The sequence below is a fragment of the Lates calcarifer genome, linkage group LG1 (genome assembly GCF_001640805.2).
Source record: "Lates calcarifer isolate ASB-BC8 linkage group LG1, TLL_Latcal_v3, whole genome shotgun sequence".
NCBI classification, from domain to species: domain Eukaryota; kingdom Metazoa; phylum Chordata; class Actinopteri; family Centropomidae; genus Lates; species Lates calcarifer.
This window is the reverse complement of record NC_066833.1, coordinates 21,157,565-21,176,963: the sequence shown is the minus strand read 5'-3', so window position 1 is coordinate 21,176,963 and position 19,399 is coordinate 21,157,565. Positions and strand designations below refer to the sequence as shown.

Sequence of the window (19,399 nt, the reverse complement as noted above, 5' to 3'; positions counted from 1 at the left end):
TGCCGCAAAGGCACTGCCCTCCCTGCTCTCCAGGCTGAGGGAGAGCATGAAGCTAAGGGACGGCATGAGATGGAATCCATGCTAAGTCAGTCAGTGTAATTTTTGTTCATTCTTGTCACTGAGTTCATCTTTAAAAATTACTCCTCCTCTGTTCTTTCCTGGATGTTAATGAGGTGGCTTCATGAGACTAATGTGTGTGCCACTCGAGAACAGTGCGTGTTAGCATCTGTGTCATTTGTCTTAGAAATGCCCACCCAAAAAGGCCCTATCCTCTCTACCACCACTCCTTATTGGCAAACCGCTGAATAATTCAGCAGTTTGCAAACGTAAAGGGGATTGCTTTAATTCCAGGCTAGCAGGTTAATGTCAGGAGTTTGCTGTTGCATTAAATGCACGCAGTAATTTATAATGTCAGCGAATGTCTAGCAAATAAGCACATGATGTTGTGTTGTCAGAGTGTATTACACTTGTGGACAAACGCGTTTTGACTGTATATTTATTCTTACTGTATGTTACTGTGGCATGTACTTACTGTGGTTATGGTCCTGAGTGGTTTTATGAAACATAGACAGTAAAAGTGACTAGCAGAATTGCAGTGCTGTGTTTGCTCCTTTTGCAGACTGCTGCTGTTTCCTCTTCTGGCTCCTGCACAAGCACATTCATTTAGAGAAGAGCTTTAATTGGACTCAGAATCAGGGACAGAAATCTCCAGCTACATAAATATTTTAGAGGAGCGCATCGGACAAGTCTGCCTATCTAACTGTGTCTTTTTCATCTCTTTTGTTTCTCCTCTCTCCTCTACTTGCTCCTTCCTGTTCCTGTGCATGCATGAAAGTGCACCAAAGCATGCACTCTCTGTATGCACAAGCACACACAAGCTGTGCAGGTTTTTGAGAAGCTGTATTCCTTTCTCCTTTGGCCATTAAGGGAGATGAATTATTGGCATCAAGTCACTGGAGGAATCCATTTTACTCACACACTAGACTTGCATGCAAAACCTGGCAAGCAAACACACATGCTCATGTACAGTGTCTTTAAACTGGGGCGCTATCGTAATAGGCGTAATGATTTTTGCATTATTAATGAACCAGGCTTCATACTCATCTTAATTGAAAATGTTCTTTCATCTTCAGCACTTGCTCATTTATTCTCTCCCTTAATATAAATGGTGCCTTACATATACTGTAGATAACACACACACACACACACACACACACACACATACATATATATATATATATATATATATATATACACTCATGGTACTCATACACAGAACCTACTTATATTTAACACATATACATGCGTACACAACGCTCACTGTATCTTCATTATTCTACTTTACAACCCCCAATCCAGTTTTTCTATCTTGCAAGAGTTTTGTCATGGTTTTTATAATTACTTGATGGTCTGGTTGTGTCTGCTCTCAAGCTAACAACAATGCCACTTATGTATACAAATCCTTTTATTGGAATAAATGTGGCAGTGTGAGTAAGGGTCGGGGATTTGGGGATAAGAGGCGCTGAGACTGAGAGTTGGGATTAAATGAGGAAATGAGCACAAGGTAATGAACAAAAGGTCAAATCAATGATAGGTATAAACTCAATGGTGTCAAGAAACCAAGAGACTTAAACTCATGGTGGAGGCCACTTTTCCAGGAGGCATCATGGGTTCAATAATCCCCTGTGTGATTTCTCTAATGAGGGGTTCAGAGGAGACAAATAGTAATAAAAGTCATAAGCCTAAGTTTCAAATCAGCAATATAATGTGTGTCCTGTAATGTTGTATATAGTGTTGTATGTTTGTGAATGTGTGTGTCGTTAGTCCGTATTGTTGTCTATGAGGGAGGTGTCTCTGTGTTTTACCTTGTTACTTAAGTAGTCACTCTCTGACCTTGTTAGCACAATGGCAATGCCTAAAACAGAGAGAGGAGAAGACAGAAGTGGAGAAAACTGAGAGGTAGAGGATATCCAGAAAGAATGGATGGAAAAAAATGGATGAGAGGACAGAAGGAGGATGAGGTGAAACAGGAGAAATAATTTAAGGGCATGTGGGTACTAGTGACTTGAGCAGAGCGAATGATGTGAAAAACAGGTTTTTATTGACCTGCTCAACTGTGTTACCAGTCAATAACCAGGATCAGATATGTCAGTGTTGAGTGATAAATAGACCTCTGCTATTGTATTAGTTCTTTATGTGTGTGTGTGTGTGTGTGTGTGTGTGTGTGTGTGTGTGTGTGTGTGTGTGTGTGTTTATGATCATGGGCATGGTGCCTGGGTCTAGGCCTAGGGCACTGTGTCATTAACTCCTCTGGCCCCGAGTGCCAGCTCTCAGTGGAGATGCCTCTTTAGTGACTGGATGGATGGATGGGTCATTGTTTCCACCACTCTCCCAGCCTCTCTATCACTGACAGTTCTTCTGCTATCACCTTGATTTAACATCACATTTCTTATTCAACCATGGACATTATTTTATTTATTTTTATTTTATTTTATTATTTTTTTTAGACACAGATTTTCTCCTATTCACATGATCATACATCTCACTAAACAAGCAGATGCCAAAGACTAAAGAAACGCATGTAGATGTAGCTTTTAACCTCTACACAAAAAACATAAAAGTGTCTATAGTGACACACATACAGTGTTACTGAGATGGTTAATGTCCCAGGTGAATAAATCATCCCAATGTATTATTGAACATAGTAAATAATGAAAAATGCACATGGATGACCAAAATAACATACAAGTTGACTTGACAGTCAAGTGAGGCCAGTGCATATCTTCATGAATATTGTATTCTGTGGTCTGCATCAGAGTAACTTATGCATTACATCCACCACTGATGTCTCCAGTGGATACAGTCACTATGTATACAAATCTGAATTATAGGGCCAGTCTATAGGGATCAGCAGAGTTAACAAGAACCCTAGTCTAAACCATTAGTGGTGGTGTCTACTTAAGACCCCATTTCCTCTGTGTGTTCTTGTCTGCAGTTAGATTGCGTATTTTTGAGTTTCCCCCAGGCTGTAAGTTGCATGCCTGGTAATAGAGGTCATGAGAAATGCTCGTTCACAAACCCTGAGGATACAAAATCCAATGGCCCACTAAACCTTTGACCAGACTGCACAGTTTCAGGGAAGTTTTTCATGGGGTAGGATTTCTGTCACTGCAGTCTGTTCACTAAGTGTTTTATCTGTCTACATTTTTAACAGAACAGATCGAGCTAAGACATGCTCATTGAATGACAACAGAATATTGTGCAGCAAAACAACATATGTCTACATTAAAGTGACAAAGCAATTGACAATTATGATTCTTGTCCACAAGGAAGTCCAGGGGAGAAGGACCTCCTGGGTGAACAACACGTCAGACTTACTCAAGTGGTACCTAACCTGAATGCTGAATTCCCATACTGCAGTCCCTGTCATTGCTAACTTTACTGTGGGCCTCAAGGTGTTGAAAGCCATGTGCTTCTCCCAATACACATGAAGCCAAACACTTCACCATATGGGCTTTCTGTCTAGTTTTATATTTTATTAGCATTAGCATGCCCTAGGGGATGACATTGTTGAAATATTTGAATTTAAGTTTTTTTTTAATGAATGAAAATAACAATAATCCTTCCTATTCTGTATTAAATGTTTGGATTACCTGATTATTGAGAGCACAATTGTGTTCTGTGAGTGGAATTTAATGCCCTTGTTTTGTCTCCTTCATCCTTCCTCCTCCTCCTTATTTTTGTCTCTCAGGCGGTGAGAGAGAAGAGGGAGAGGAGCATGGGTGATAATGACTTGTCAAATTAGAAGCGATGGAACCTACAGCGAGTGTAAACACAATTTGGAATGTTCGGATGACATTTTCCAAGCTGTATTTCTACTGGGGGAGATTAGTGGAGTGACAGCTCAGCCTGAATCTCATGGATCACAGCTGCACAATGGAGAGCGCACACACATACACACACATAGAGAGGCACAGAGAGAAGAAATTACTGGTATTTTAATGCTACATAGCTGACTGACACCTGCATAGACACAGAGATTTTCCCACAGAAAAACATATGCATGCACACACTTTGCATTTGGGATTTCAAATGTCTCTCCTCTTTCAGGTCTTTCCTCCTCCTAGTCATGGTCCAGGGGGCCTGGCTCAGCCAGTCAGCCTGTGTATAGATTCATGTCCATGTAGCCTGCTCACACCCTGTCAGCATGATGGATGGTGCTCACACAGACTTGACTTTATAACTTATGGGTACATTATTTGCATGTGTTCCCATTGCCAGTAAAACTGGACATGATGTAGGTGCAGCCGTAGACTTTTTAGTTGTTAAAATATTAGGGGCTCCTGTTTCTTGGTGTTCTATTTAACGCATGGCCATCCTCCCCTGTGTGGCAGCAGCCATGAACGGTGCTGCTCATTTCCCAACTTCGCTTATGAAATAAAGAGCCATTTACGAGGAACAATGTCCCGGCCACCGCATCTCCCTCTATCCTGCCCCCACTATAGGAGAGATACTATTGAGAGTCCCGAGTGCATCAATTTGGGCCTCAAATGACTTTCTCCAGCTGGCCAATTCCTGACAAGCTTTCTGTTCTCCTTAAAAAGAGCCCTTTATCATCAAGAGAAAGGAAGAAAGGATGAGCAAGAGAGAGAGAGAGAGAGAGAGAGAGAGAGAGAGAGAGAGAGAGAGAGGAAAGTCAAAAAGCTAATGTCTCAGTGACACCCTTTCCCACACAACAGGGGAAATTTCTGTTCTATAACGGGTTCTGGTTAATTTGAAGTCAATTGGAGAGTTATTAAAAGGATCTGTGTGAGCTGTGCTGAACTTGGTCAAGGGCAACAAACCCACCCTGGTTTCCATATGAAACAATAGAAACAGGACTGTCACCTTCAGGCAAACTTGAAAGTTTGTTTGATTTGCCTGTAAACGACTTTTAATACAGTGCTGCTTTTGTAGACTTAAAAAATCTATCCTATTTTACTTTTCATAGTTATTGTAGCCACACATACTTTTGCCCACAATTCCCTTCTGAGCACCTGCTTAGATTGTGTGGTTTAAATTTCACTGTTGTGGATTTGCCTCAGTTTTAGGTATTGCTCTTGCTTTATCTCTCCAAACTTCATCTTGCCTTTGAAATTACTCTGCCAATATGTATGTAAATATCAACATCGATTGCCAGATATAAGATTTACTTCATTTCCCTGTTGTTCCTATATTCTTTTCTGTTTTCTTCAGGTGCAGCTTCAGTAGTTTAATGTAACACTGTTGTGCATTACAGCACAATTCACAGTGCATGCACTAGAAACAATTTCAAAAGGAAAACATAACAGGACAATATGTACAGAAGTGGAAGCTCTGATTTAATTTGCATAAAGTAGGGTATAGTGAATGTATCATACTGTACACACATAGACACGTTACATGACACACAATGAATTTTCCACTTAACTTCCAAACACAACATGCATTATAACAACAATATACAATTAGAACAGCAACCCTGACAAATAAAATCAAATTAAATAAACAATGAAGATGGAAAGAATGATAAAATACAGCCATTGGAGCATTATTACTATTACAACAGACATTAAGAATGTTAATTGTTATACATTTGCTCATGCTTGTACAGTCTTAGGATATTTTTAACCTTCCAGTTACAAATATAAGGTTCACAGTCTTCCTAAGGACAAAAAGTGACTCTTTCTCTACGTTAAAATCAAGAACAAGACTATGTTATATATTTGGCAACAGGGGTAAAGCCAGTCAATAGTATCCTCTGCAGATTAAGTGAAAGAGTCTGGAACATTATTAAGCTGTAGGAACAGTAAATCAGCCATATTTTGATAATTATTATAGTTAATTGATATGAACCACAAACAAGTAGCAACAAGTGTACAGTATTTCCCCACGCAGCCTCAGCTAATTAATAAGAGAAAACAAACAGGAAGCTGAACAAAGATATAATGAATAAGATCATTGCTGTTGAGGGGTTTTATAAATAAATGCAAATAAAAGAAATGGACATGATATTTTGACTGATTTATTTGTGTGTGATAATCTGGACAAAAGCAAAACAAAACTTAAAATCAGTTGATACAATAAAAGGATAAAATATTTACCTTATTATTCATCAATCATTCATCTAAAGTTAAATCTATATATTTATTACTATTTATATCAGTCACAATAGAAAGAAAAATAAAAAGAGAAAAGTAGATTTATACAAACTAGACTGCAGTTGCTAGTCTAAGTCAGTTTTTTCAGGTCCACATTATTATTGGTCCCCATTTGCATATAAATGAACAATGGTGAACTGTCAGCGAAAGTATGTGCGTTCAGTAAAATGAACTTTTTTTTGTTGTTGTTGTTGATGCAGACTCTGACATGAGAAATGTGTACATTTGTAAATTTATCAGAAAAAAATAGATTCTTTGTGATTTTTCAACACAAAGGTCTGTTATTTGTGTTAATTCAGACCCTGTCAGTTCCTGTTAAACCAGATTGTGGTTTAACAGGAAATAGCAAAGTAGTATTCATGTATTCATGTAAAAAGGTATGGATTAACTGCATTGCATAAACTGACTGGCATCAACTGTTTTATTCATGATTCATAATAATTGGCTCATTCACAGCTGTTGGCTAACTAGTAATGTCCAATCACATTTACACAGTCACACAGCACGGCCATTACGACCTGAAACTCCTTACTATTACCCCACTGATACACAACAGGCCAAATTTAGCAGGGAACTTTTGGTTGTACATAGTCACTTCATTATTGCAAGTCTCTTTGACTGAATTACAACTCATTTCATACAAATGTAGCACAATATTTTAAGGAAATGTGACATAATCTGCATTTCCATCCACTGCTATTATATAAATAGTGGGAGCTGATGTAGATAAAGATGAAGATAAACAGCTGGTGGTGCCAGGTTGCCATCATTAAGCCATTTGACAAGGTTTGAGGGGGCGCAAGAAGATGATGCAATTAACACAGCTCAAAAATGTAAAAAATAGGATGAAAATATGACATTTATGTTTGTTTCACGTATTAATCGTCCTCATCAGTCCACACAAATCAGACATGTTTTGTCTCTCCAGCAGAGAAAAAGCCAGAGTTTTGTTTAAGTCACACACTTGATGATTTATTCATTAAGTCTGTTTCCATTTCACTTTGTCGCATTTGATTTATATAGATACACCAACTTTTCCAACTCAACCCTTCTAACGTTCCGCTCAGTTCTTTTTTTAAATGTCCAAAATGCATGTAGAAACAGATGGATGGAAACACACTTAAAGTTACACAGGAGGTTAAATACTTTTATACACCTACCTCTACTGCAAGGCCAGAAAATCTGGAAGAAAGACTCAAAGTCAGTGCGCGGACAGTGTCCAGATCAATGGCTAAAAAGTAATTGATTTTCCAGAGACAGCCAGGATTCTACTGCTACAGGGTAACACTGAGGTTGTGGTTTACTATCTTGAACCTTGATTAATTAGCCTTGTGCCTAAAGTAGAGAGAGATAATCAGGTATCACATGTTATCTCATTGCAGAGAACTTACAGTAGAATTGTGTGCAGCACAGGAGAATCATATGTATACCGCTCAGCCATAATATTATGACCACTCGCCTAATATTGAATAGGCCCCCCTTTTGCCACCAAAACAGCCCTGACTCATTGAGGCATGGACTCCACAAGACCTCTGAAGGTATGCTATGACTATTTGGCACCAAGCTGTCAGTACCAGATCCTTTAAGTGCTGTAGGTTGCAAGGAGAGACCTCCATGGATTACACTTGTTTTTCCAGCACATGCCACAAATGCGCGACTGGATTGAGATCTTGAGAATTTGGAGACCAAGTCAACACCTCAAACTCATTGTTGTGTTCTTCAAACCATTCTTGAACCATCTTTGCAGTGTGGCAGGGAGCATTATCCTGCTCAAAGAGGCCACTGCTATCAAGGGTGCAAGGGTGTTCTTGGTCAGCAACAGTGTTTAGGGTAGGTGGTACATGTCAAAGTAAAATCAACATGAATGGCAGGACCTAAGGTTTCTCAGCAGAGCATTTCCCAAAGTATCACACTGCATCCGCCAACTTGCCCTCTTCCCATAGTGCATCCTGGTGCCTTGTCTTCCTCAGGTGAATGGCGCACACGCACCCAGCCATCCACATGATGTAGAAGAAAACACGATTCATCAGACCAGGCCACCTTCTTCCAATTGCTGCACAGGGAGATAAAGATGGAGTCACGAATGTAGAGTGGGTGTAAACTAAGAAGGAGAGAGAATGAGAGAGACAGAAAGTTATTAAGAGTCCTTATCCACATATAGATCCTTGAATGTCTTCATGGCCTGTAAGAACCCTGCCGCCCACCTAACATCTGATAACTGCACTTCATTAGGAGAGCAGGTAGTGATGAGAGAAGAGAAGCCGACTACTAAAAGCTGCATGAGAGCATGTGAGAGACATGCAAGTAGAGGAACAAGGCACACTGCAGCGATATACTGCTGTAAAAGGATAATGGGAATTTGATTATGCGGGAGACAAAAGCAGTAGCCCACTCTGTGATTTTGTGTGTAGGTGTGTGTGTTTGTGTTTGTGAGGATTGGGTTGTTGCAAGTGTGCATTTGCTTGGTTGTGTGAGTCCATGGATGTTTATGAATGAATGTGGGTAAATTTATTCTAGCTCAGTGGTCTGTATTTATTGCCTTGGTTTAGTGTCACACGAAGACAGACAGGTCTGCCTCGATGCAGAAAGTAATAAGGTTTCTATGAGACACACACGCATACACACACACTGTAGCTTGATATTCTCTCCTTGCTTCTTCATTGCACCAGCCATACCTATGCCCTGCACTTCACGTGATCTAGCAGTGTTAGGGCATCAGCAACAGAGTAGCAGCGGCCAGGAAAGGAGTGCTGCAACTTACAGTGCTGCAGTCAGATTCAGTGGAGCAGAGGTCAGTTTCTTTCGGTCTGACAGCCATGTGGGAATGAATCCATATGGAAACATCCTTCACAGTATGGGCTTGTCTAAGAGTGGCTGAACAAAAATCGCTACAAAGGTGTGATGTCCCAGAGGTGCAGGGAGGAAAAGAAAGAGATCCTGTGTGTGTGTGTGAGTGGGTAGATGTGAATGTGTTGTCAGCAGAGAGAGTGAGAGGTGGGGACTGCAGTATTCCTCCAGCTGGTAGCATTGATTTTCTGGCCCAGCGTGGGGATGAGGGAAATGTCAGCCTCTAATTGAGTTGATAAAACCGTTTTGAGTTTCAGACGTAAATATGGTTTCCCCCTCTAAAGGCCATCGTATTAGATTACTCCCATTGGGAGGTCTGTTGGGAAAGAAAGGTCTCCTTGTTGTGTGTGTTTACATGTGCACACCCTTATTCATGTGGAGTTTGTTACTCAGACAGCACATATCTCCCAAGCTGCATGGTGAAAGCAAATGACAGGCACAGTGCCACTCTAACAAGTCCTCAAACTTAAACAACCATATAGGTCACTTGTTCCCACCCTTGGGTACGACCTTTGGGGATGGGACCTTTATCGTCATGGTAACAATAATAAAGTTAAAGTTAAAGTTGTGGTTTGTTAACGTTTAGGCACAAAAACTGTTTGAGTTAAAATAAGTACTTCCTTAACATTAGAGGGCCTTTGTTGTCATTGTTACAATAATAAACACAATGTTAAGGTTGTTGAATGGCAATGGACAAAAGAAACAACCCTGACTATACGTTTCATGTAGGAAATGAATAGCTGGCGCCGACTTTCTTGCTTCCAATGTAATTACTACGGCCACTAGAGGTCACTCAACAAGATCCTAATAAGCTGCCTATGCAAACGACCTATGGGCTCCTTTTTTACAGGACAGTCTACTGCTGAATAAGAATTTTTCCCGTTTTGAATCACGCTCAATCAAGCTCATTAGATAAATAGTTTTTGTTGTGATGGAGAAGGTAGAAATGGAGCCTGTAAAAGAAAGGCAGAGGTCATATCCATTAGAGGTGTAGAGGGTGAATAAAGAATAGGCTGAATGAAGCCTCCGCTGTCCCTGCTGATTATCAGATTGATATGCAGAGAGGGCAGAGGAGTTACCTGCTGCCTTCAATGGAAATTTACCCTGATGTTAAAGCAGGGATAGTGGTCTGTGGTCGAGTGTTTCTCTGATCTTTTATTTAATGTGCAACAAGTGAATTGCAGTGTTTTTCTGAAGTAATAATGGAAAGTTGTGTTGTTGTTGTTTTCTTCTTATTTTGTGGTTATATTTGAGTTACTAAAAAAATATACCTCTATTGACAAAAAAGCTTGTCTGCAGTACTTACATTGTTGATAGTGCTCATCAGTAAGATGCTTAATAGTATAATCAAGTGCATGTGAACACACTGGAGAATGCATGTATGCTGTTTGCATCTATAGGGGCACTGCTCTCATTATTAGGAGCGATAATTAGACAGGGTTTCACACATTACACCTCACACATACACACACTTTCAGTTTCTCTCACATTTGTATATATGCACACACACTTTTCTGGATAGGCCTACTGGTAATTAACAGACATAATTAGGCAGACAGCCATTCGTATAGGGAATGCACACTCATGCAAACATGCACACATACACACACACACATTACTTCCCTGGTAATTAAGAGTATTAATTACAAGCATAGCTGTCCCCATGAGGCTCTGTATCACTGACAGACTGGCACGCAGCAGGGTTCTTATTACTTTATCTCTCCAAAGCATCACCACTTCTCTCTCTCCTTAGCTCTTTGGTTACACATGCACCCACATGCACTCTCTAATATACACCTGATGGATAAACAAATGGTAGTTAATTAGTCAGAGACTGATAGCTGGCCATGGGTTAACTTCCGGTAGCCTGGGAATTGAGAGAGATCTGCTCACTAGAACCAGAGCAGACAAGTGTACCTGAGGGACTGTGCCAGTGTCTTTGATTTTTGTCAAATGTCCTTTTAGCCACTGTGTTGTACTGTAACAACTAAAGTATACATTTCACACATTAGGCTGAGGGATACAGTTTCCATCTGTATTCCATGTTTTATGCTGTGATTTTATCTGTAAAATGAGAGGATCGCTGCTAGATGCACAATCTGTCTCAGTCCAGTCAGGGTAGGGTAGCATGTAGTATGTAAAAAAATGGAGGATAGCTGAGCTAACCTGTTAGCTACAGACAAAAAACTGTGAGAAAAAGAGCCTGAGGAAAAATATCTGTCCATAGAACTGTTAGACAAGGAGCATGCCATGTTTGAGGAGGTTGAGGTGTAGTCCCAGTTAATGAACTAGCCTTGTGCTCTGTGGCACTGGAGCTGTGGTGCATTCTCAGCGCTTAGAGAAGCCTGAAATCATTTATGGAGATATTTCACAGTTCATTCCCAAATGTCACAGTGATTGCATGTTTGGATATCACAGGCAGAGTGTCTAAGCTGTCTCTGCAGAGGCAAAGGGTGGCACACATGCCCTGGATGTGTGAGCAGCATCAAGATAGCAGGAACGACGAGGAGACTTATCTACCACTAGCATTACACAGTAAAAGTGCAAAGAGCTCACAGGCAATGAATCTCACACAATATGCAGCAAAAGGCATTAGTATCCATGCATTACATCTCCATGCACTGTTCTACTTGGATACCATGAAGAGCTTAGTGTCTCATTAATAATAAGGCTATTTTAAGGAGTTGTTTTCTAATAAATAAGAAGAGGATTATTGTGGGTGGTTTATGGCCTGGTAATCTTCATCCCTCTCATATATTCTTGTAAAGTAAGTTGGAGGTGCACAATATTGCTTTATTTTGATTTGCTGGAAATGCAATATTTCTTTGTGTGCGGTGTAACCAATTTTGAATATGCTCATTGATATTTTATTATTTTCAAATTCTTATTCACACCCTCATAATGTGTTGCTGAATGTGTCTCTTTCTCTCTTGGTTTCTCTGCAGTGGATGGCTGTACAGATTGGTCAGTGGACTACCTTAAGTACAGGGTGCTGCAGGGTGAGCCGGTGCGGCTGAAGTGCGCTCTGTTCTATGGTTACATCCGGGCCAACTACAGCCAGGCGCAGAGTGTGGGCCTCAGCCTCATGTGGTACCGCAGCTCTGGCCTCGGCCACAGTGACTTCGAGGAGCCCATCTCTTTCGACGGCGTGCGCATGAGCAAGGAGGAGGATGCCATCTGGTTCAGACCTGCTGACCTCCAGGATGTGGGCCTCTATTCCTGTGTCTTACGGTAGGAGGAAGGAAAAGGAGAAAATGCTTGGGATGATGCATTAAGAATCAGTTTTAACAAGTTGTCTTATTGTAGTTTTTAAAATCCTGATTTTCTCAAACATTTATTCAGTTTTGCTGGGATTCAGATGAGAAGACTAATGCCTTGTGTATGCATTAAGTATAGAGCTGGATCCTGGGGGCAATTAGTTTAATAAAGACTATAAGCAGGGGGAAACAGCTGCCTTTGCTCTCTCTAAAGTTCAACAATGCACCTACCTGCACCCGTAACACTTCCTAATTAACACAGTGTGTCACCATTGAATCTGTGCACAACAAAAATTTGTCGGTTGCAAAGGGGAGGTATGATAACAAGAATATAAGAAGTTTCTGCTCACCTGCTGTTTACCAAAGAAACAGGTGCAGCAAATAGCACCCCATAAAATTTCTGTTTGTTCTGTGTAGATTAAATAAATGAGACACAACATGTAAATTAGTGAGCTTTAGAGCTAACTGTTTCCCCTTGCTTCCACTCTTTATGCTAAGCTAGGCGTTCTAGCTCTTGCTGGAACATTAGAGAGTATATGAGAGTAGCAGTGATCCTCTCACTTAACTCTCATTAAAAAAGCAAATAAGCGTGCTTGCCAAAATGTTGAAGTGCACTGAACTACACCACACGCCATTGTGAAATGGCAAGGGTAGATGTAGGGACAAAGAGAGACAATTGAATAAAAACTCAAGCAAAAACACAAACACCACACATACACACACACTTTAGTGAGCCGTTGCAGAGAGACTCTCCCTAATACAAGATGCATAATTATGTGGCAGTAACTTATTAACCTTTACAGTGGAGAACATCCCTCAATAAACGGCTCATTGCAGCTCTTCATTTCAGAGAGTTTTTAATAAACCCAGTTAAAGGCCTCTTAAAGACCCGAAGATGCTTGCAGGATACACTTGTATGTGCCTGAGGGGGGCTGTGCTTGTGTGCAGTGATACCCGAGCCTATACTGCATTTCATTAATGCACTCTGTAGGGCTAATCTGGCACAAATACTTTCTTATGTTGCTTTACTGTAAATTAATATTGCCTTTGATTATTGACAATTTCTTCTAACGAAGGCCTTGTTCCTATTCAACTGTTGTGCTTGAAATTCAGATCATGCTGTAATTCTGTAGAGCGCTAACAGTTGTAAAAAGTGCCCCCAGGTTCTCAGCTCGTGTTGAGCTTGGGGGATTTCAAACTTCTCAGATACCCTAATCAGAACACTGCAAGAGATTTGCCTCTGCGCTGAAATCAATTCCCTTTTTGTAAGGGAGTAATCTTTTGAGTCACACATTTTAGCACATATGACCCAGCACTCCCCCCTGAAACTCCCTGCAGGCAAAGAGGAACAAAAATGTGCCTTTGTCTTCTTTTCACCCCATTTGGATTTTGTGGAGTATGTGCAGCAGACCTTAATTTATCCAAACCTTAGACATCTGCATTACATTGAATATTATACCAACCCCCAATGACATGACTGCAGATCATCAGAAATTTGATATATAGATTTGTAATGATAAGCTTTATTGCACAGTTGGGGTTGGTTTGATATTTAATTTGCATAATATGTGCCTAATAAATTGAAGCTCAGTGAGTGTAACAATCCAAAAAGTGAGTTATTCAGTTATAAGAATCTCATTGTTAATCCCTACCCTCTGATACGACCCAAAGCACCAGAACTCAACAGTGAAATAAAATAACAGGTCCAGCACAAAACAACCTGCCACAGCACTTTGTGTTTTTTTCTTCTTTTAAATATAGAAAAAGAAAGTTTTAAACACATATAAAATCATTTGATATACCTGAATAACTAAAATGCTTACAACAGCCATTTTAAGTGTCTTTACCGGCTATTTAGACTCAGTGGATTTTAAGACCTTGATACATGAAATAATTGTTCCTGGAGAGAACAGTGTTTACAAAACTTAAAATCAAGCATATTGAATGATAGTTGTCACCCCATTGTCTCTGTTTATTTAGAAATTGGCCCTGCTTTACAAACATTATTCACGTTATCCATACGTACACAGTAAGGAAAATTTGATTATCGCAGTTACTGTGGTTGGTCAGATCAGGATGCTTGTGATTTCTTGACTCTGTACAAGTTGTATGAAGAACGCCTATTAGGTGGTATTGATGTAAACACCCTCAAAATAAAGCCGACAGTCAGTACTTGTAAGTAATAATGATTGTTTCATTTTAAATCCAGTGCACTGAAATACCGTAAGTAAAAGCTAATGCACCAAAAATGTGTCACTGCCCTAATACCTTCTGACTGCACTGTATATATGGCAGGATAGTTCCCAGTAGCTCTGGGCATGTTGCATAATGTCTATAAATGTAGGTAAATCCCTCTGTGTTAAGTTCAGCTTTCCTCTGAGGCCCTCCAGATGTTTTTCTCAGAAAGAGATATGGCACACTGATTCACTCAAGTATGTGTCTCTTTGTGCTGCACATGTGTGCGTGCATGTGAATAGTTATCTTTGCCCTTCTCTGTCTGGAGATGTGAGTCTAATCGCCAGTTTTCATGTGAAGGTGACTTCATATACATACCAATCTCCACATGCTTTCGTTGGCTTTCGCTCTTTTTCAATCCTTCGCTCTTTCTCCGCTTCTCTGCCTGTCATCTCCCAGGGTCTGCAACATCGATTCGGATCCATCAGTCTTTCTTCCTCTCTTCCCCGCTCCGTCTCTCTCTCTCACACACACACACACACACCACCACCACCACAGTCACAGCCACAGCCCCAGTCTATGTTTCACCTGATAAATTATTTTATAATAATTCCAGTAATGAGTCTGTGTTCTGGGTGAAACCATGTATATTTCCTACCCATGATTACATTGTCCAACATGTGGGATAATAATGTGTGAAGAATTACAGCTAACGTGAGCCACAGACTAATATCCGCAGCTAATATCCAGCTACACTTAAATAGAATGTGACAGACGTGAAAGACACCACAGGACTGCGCATCGACCCCCAGCTGTCCATCAATCAACCTGCACCACTGACACCTTCCCACAATGCCACAGGGTGCCTTGCTGTGAATATTTAACATGTAGAGATGTGTCCTATCAGCTCCTTGGGGATTTTATTGGCTCAGGTGCACTACTATGAGAGATCATCTCCCCATTATGTCAACAAGCAGGTTGGGGAGGATTTACTTTACCAGGATGCATGTATGTGTCAACATTTATGTATGTTGATGAGTGTGTGCTTGCATGGTTGTATTTTTTCTTTAAATAAATATGTTGCCCAAGTATATTTCGTGAGCCTACAGTAGAGCATCTTCCCACTCTGTTCCCTCTAGATACGAGGCATTGAGTCGATAATGTTAGATTTCAGCACCAAGAGGGCATAGCTCTGTTGCAATATCTTACATCTTACTTTTGCTTCCTACAGCATTTTCCAGATGCCCTTTTAGTCATTTTCTATGTAGTAAAAATATACAGCATGTTTTGTTTTTTTCTCATTCCCAGTCGCTATTCTCCTTCTGCTCCTCTCATTGCTATCTTTACACAGTCTTCCACAGCGGCATATAGCCACATTTATCTCTTAAGCGTGTGTGCGCGTGTCTACATCTGTGTTTTATGGCCCCAGGGGGTCAGAGGTGTTTATACGAGAGAGGGTGACTCCCTTATTGCTTCCATAACCTGAGTAGATCATATGAAACCCTGTCATTTACAGTGAATGAGAGCATCTGGCAAGCCATAAACGTAATGAAATGAAATGAAAGCCCATATGGCTGTACGCACAGGCTCCCATTCGACCAACCAAGGGACTGACCGCATCTGATCACAGCCAGGCTGGGCCAGGCGGCAGAGGTTAAAAACACAGACAGACTTGTATTATAAAAGTATGGGGGCTCTTAATCTGTGTCTGTTTTTCATGGATTGGGCCAGGCCAAGAGAAACCTTAATGCTACACCTAATTATATTTTTAAGTTACTGTGTGCTTCAAGTTTTGTAGCAACAATTTGGACACGGCCTTTCCTGTTTTAAGATGACAATGTCCCCATGCACTGTTAAGGAAATGTTTCCAAATCTGATGTGGTAAAACTTAGTCCTGCATAAAGCCCTGACCTCAACCTACTGCTAGCTAGGACGTCAGTTGCCAACATCAGTAATGCTCATGGGGGCAGGCAGCCAGGTTCCAAAATCCTGTTGAAAAACTTCCCAAAAGAATGGAGGCTGTTATAGCTGCCAATGTGTCAACATACAATACTTAGTGTGGGTGTCCTTATACTTTTGGCCATGTGGCATAAGTTTTGTAGGAAACATCTTGTCAGAGTCACTTTTTGGAGGGCGGGCGCAATGGGATGGCATTGTGTCAGTGGTGACAGGGTCTGAAATGATGGTGGCTGATGGTGGTTAATGATGATGATTACGACAACATTAATAACTGGAGAGAGAGCGAGAGAGAGGGAGACGTTCTTCACCTCTGCCAGCTCGTGTGCATCAGAGGTGAAGTGCACTCATGGTTGCTGGGAGACGAGGGGGGGATGTGCAGTGGGGACCAACTCCTTCTGATGACCAAGCAGCTTTCCCTTCTTTCATGTCGTGAGGCCCTCTCAGCGTTTGTCTCTTCTCTGATTAGCATTCCCAGGCCTGGCTGACTCCCCCCATAAATCCAATAATGGTCGTGAGCGTGAGTCATTGACTCTGGTAAAGCTGCTGAACACGTCGTTATTGCTAACCCCACAAACATGGGAGAAAGACAGAGGAAGGATGCAAACGGATAAAAATAGCTAAAGGGGTATCAAAGGGAATGAATATAAAATTCCACTTGTTTGAGTGTTTGTAGAATGTGTCAGTGGGTTTTTTGTATGTGTGTGTGAATGAACTACCGTTACGGCATTTGATAAGGATACCCTCTCATTGAGACCCCAGTATCAAATGAGTAAAGTGTTGCTGTTCTCTGCCCACAGGAACTCAACATACTGCATGAAGGTGTCCATGTCTCTGACTGTGGCGGAAAATGACACAAATCTGTGCTACAACTCCAACATGAGACGAGCTGAGAAGGCTGAGCTCAGCAAGAGTAAAGACATTCTCTGCCCTGATATAGATGACTATGTTGAACCTGGCAAAGAGCCTGGACATCACCTGGTACAAGGTGGGCTGACTCTCTGACTGATGTTTGTTTATGTGTGATCATTTGTATACTTGCCTAAAGGTTCACTGATGTTTTTCTGTGTGTCTGGAATGCTCTTATTTGCTTTGTGTTGGGGAAAAGTAATAGAAAGTAATAAGGAGGGCATCTGTCTTTGTGATTATACAACCGAGAAATATTCTTGGATGGTTCATTGGTTTGTTTTCATCTAATTTCTTGGCTGTTTGTGTTTAAAAGACTTGGTGGAAAGCATGATTCCAGATCACTTAGGCAGATTATATATGGATGCAAATGATGACAATGAATTACATAAGCTTTGAGAGTCATCTAAAGAGAACAAGGACTGTGCAGAGGGCAGCCACAGAGATGGCTTTCATAATGAACACAAAACTTGCATGAAGAGAAAATTGTACAATGTCACTCTCTGCCCTGCAGGAATGAGTGGATGTCCTCCAAATGCTCCCAGTCCCTGATCTTTATTCAGCATGCACCTTCTCTTCCCTCACCTGGGTTCTTGCTTTTCCCAGGTCAGGCACGGCCTGCGGACAACAAAGTGCATCCCGAGAAGGGCTCAGGCCAGACTAATCACAGGCAGATCAGCAGTAGATTAGCTGGCTGTGCTCGACCTCTAGGTTTTTCCAGAATTCAATTACGGTTTGGGTAATGACTGGGAGTGCTGGAACCCAGAGTTATTTGGACGACTGCGGAGCCACAGTGATTGAATTCAAAGGTTGCCGGGAGCAATGGTGAAATAGAATCCACCGAGCCATTGTTGTCCCTACTAGAGCACAGAGGGACAGGAGGAGAGGATCATGTCGTGGAGTCACTCATTGCGCCTGCACACATATACTCACACACACAGATCCAGCACAAACACACTAATTTTGCCAGCAGAGACTACTGTAAATAACATTCTCTGTCCTCTGTGGCTATACTGGAGTATTGAATGGAGAATATTCAGTTCAGTGCAATAAATCTTGATCAGATAAGTAGGATAATGGCTAAGCCTTATCATTTTACCATATAGAGTTATTATGTCAGAGTCCCAAGCTGTGCATCCCTGCCACTTCATACACTTTCTTAACGCTCAGTGACATTTGAAAGCTCTTGTGTCCAGCTCAAACAATTTGAAATCTTATGGATTTAATTCAATAGGAAGAAGGAGTTTTGAGGAGATATTTTGAATTTGACCCACCTCTCCTTCTCTAATGCACAGGAGTGCCGTCCAAAGCAGTGGCGTGCCAGCATCATCCTGAAGAGAGACATTCTGTCCATCCAGGAAGTAAAGGAAGATGACATTGGGAATTATACCTGCGAAATCCAGTTTGGTGGTTTTGTAGTCAGGAGGACAACTGAACTCACAGTAACTGGTAAGTTTTTAGGAGAAAAAAAAACATTAAAACGAAAGTGTGTTTGTATGTGATGGGTTAGAGTTGTCTACTCTATAAATACTGTTTATGTAGAGAGAATGAAGAGTAGCAGTTGTCATAGATACTTGCAGAAAAGAAATAGATGGCAACAAACACACACACACACATACACATACACCACTGAGCACTGCAGCGATGTCCTGCTGCTGTGTTAATTGCTGGGGGAGGTATAATGCTGTGGCCTGGCCTCTATTCCTTCTTCTAACTCAGCACTTTCCCGCCATCCAAGCATTGTTGAAATATTTAAGGCTATAGGCTAAACCCCTTCACACAGAGAGCTAAAGAGCCAGGACCAAGGTCAGGAGATTTACAGTACACTTAGTCTGCTCTCTCTGTTTCTATCCATCTCTCTCTCTCTCTCTTTTGCCTTGCACAGCTGCAAGGTGAGCACATAACAAATAAACACATTCACGTGTTCTTTATTAGTGTGTGTTCTGCCAGGTCAACTACTCTGGTTAGGTTTGATGAAAAGGTCAAATACAGATTTTTCCTCTCCTTTCTCTCAAACTAGTTTCAATAGTCCTACCCATTGTATTCTAATGTACATTTATTATACTGCGCGCACTAGTC

The 19,399-nt window shown here is 41.0% G+C and overlaps 1 protein-coding gene across 1 annotated transcript in view; it reads left to right on the top strand.

The window, feature by feature from the left end:
* Nucleotides 1-19,399, top strand: part of il1rapl1a (interleukin 1 receptor accessory protein-like 1a) — a 139,792-nt gene that overhangs the window by 47,248 nt on the left and 73,145 nt on the right. The window contains 4 exon segments of the mRNA XM_051072180.1: nt 11,972-12,257; nt 17,215-17,383; nt 17,385-17,402; nt 18,616-18,769. Of these exon segments, the coding sequence (XP_050928137.1) occupies nt 11,972-12,257; nt 17,215-17,383; nt 17,385-17,402; nt 18,616-18,769 (627 nt within the window).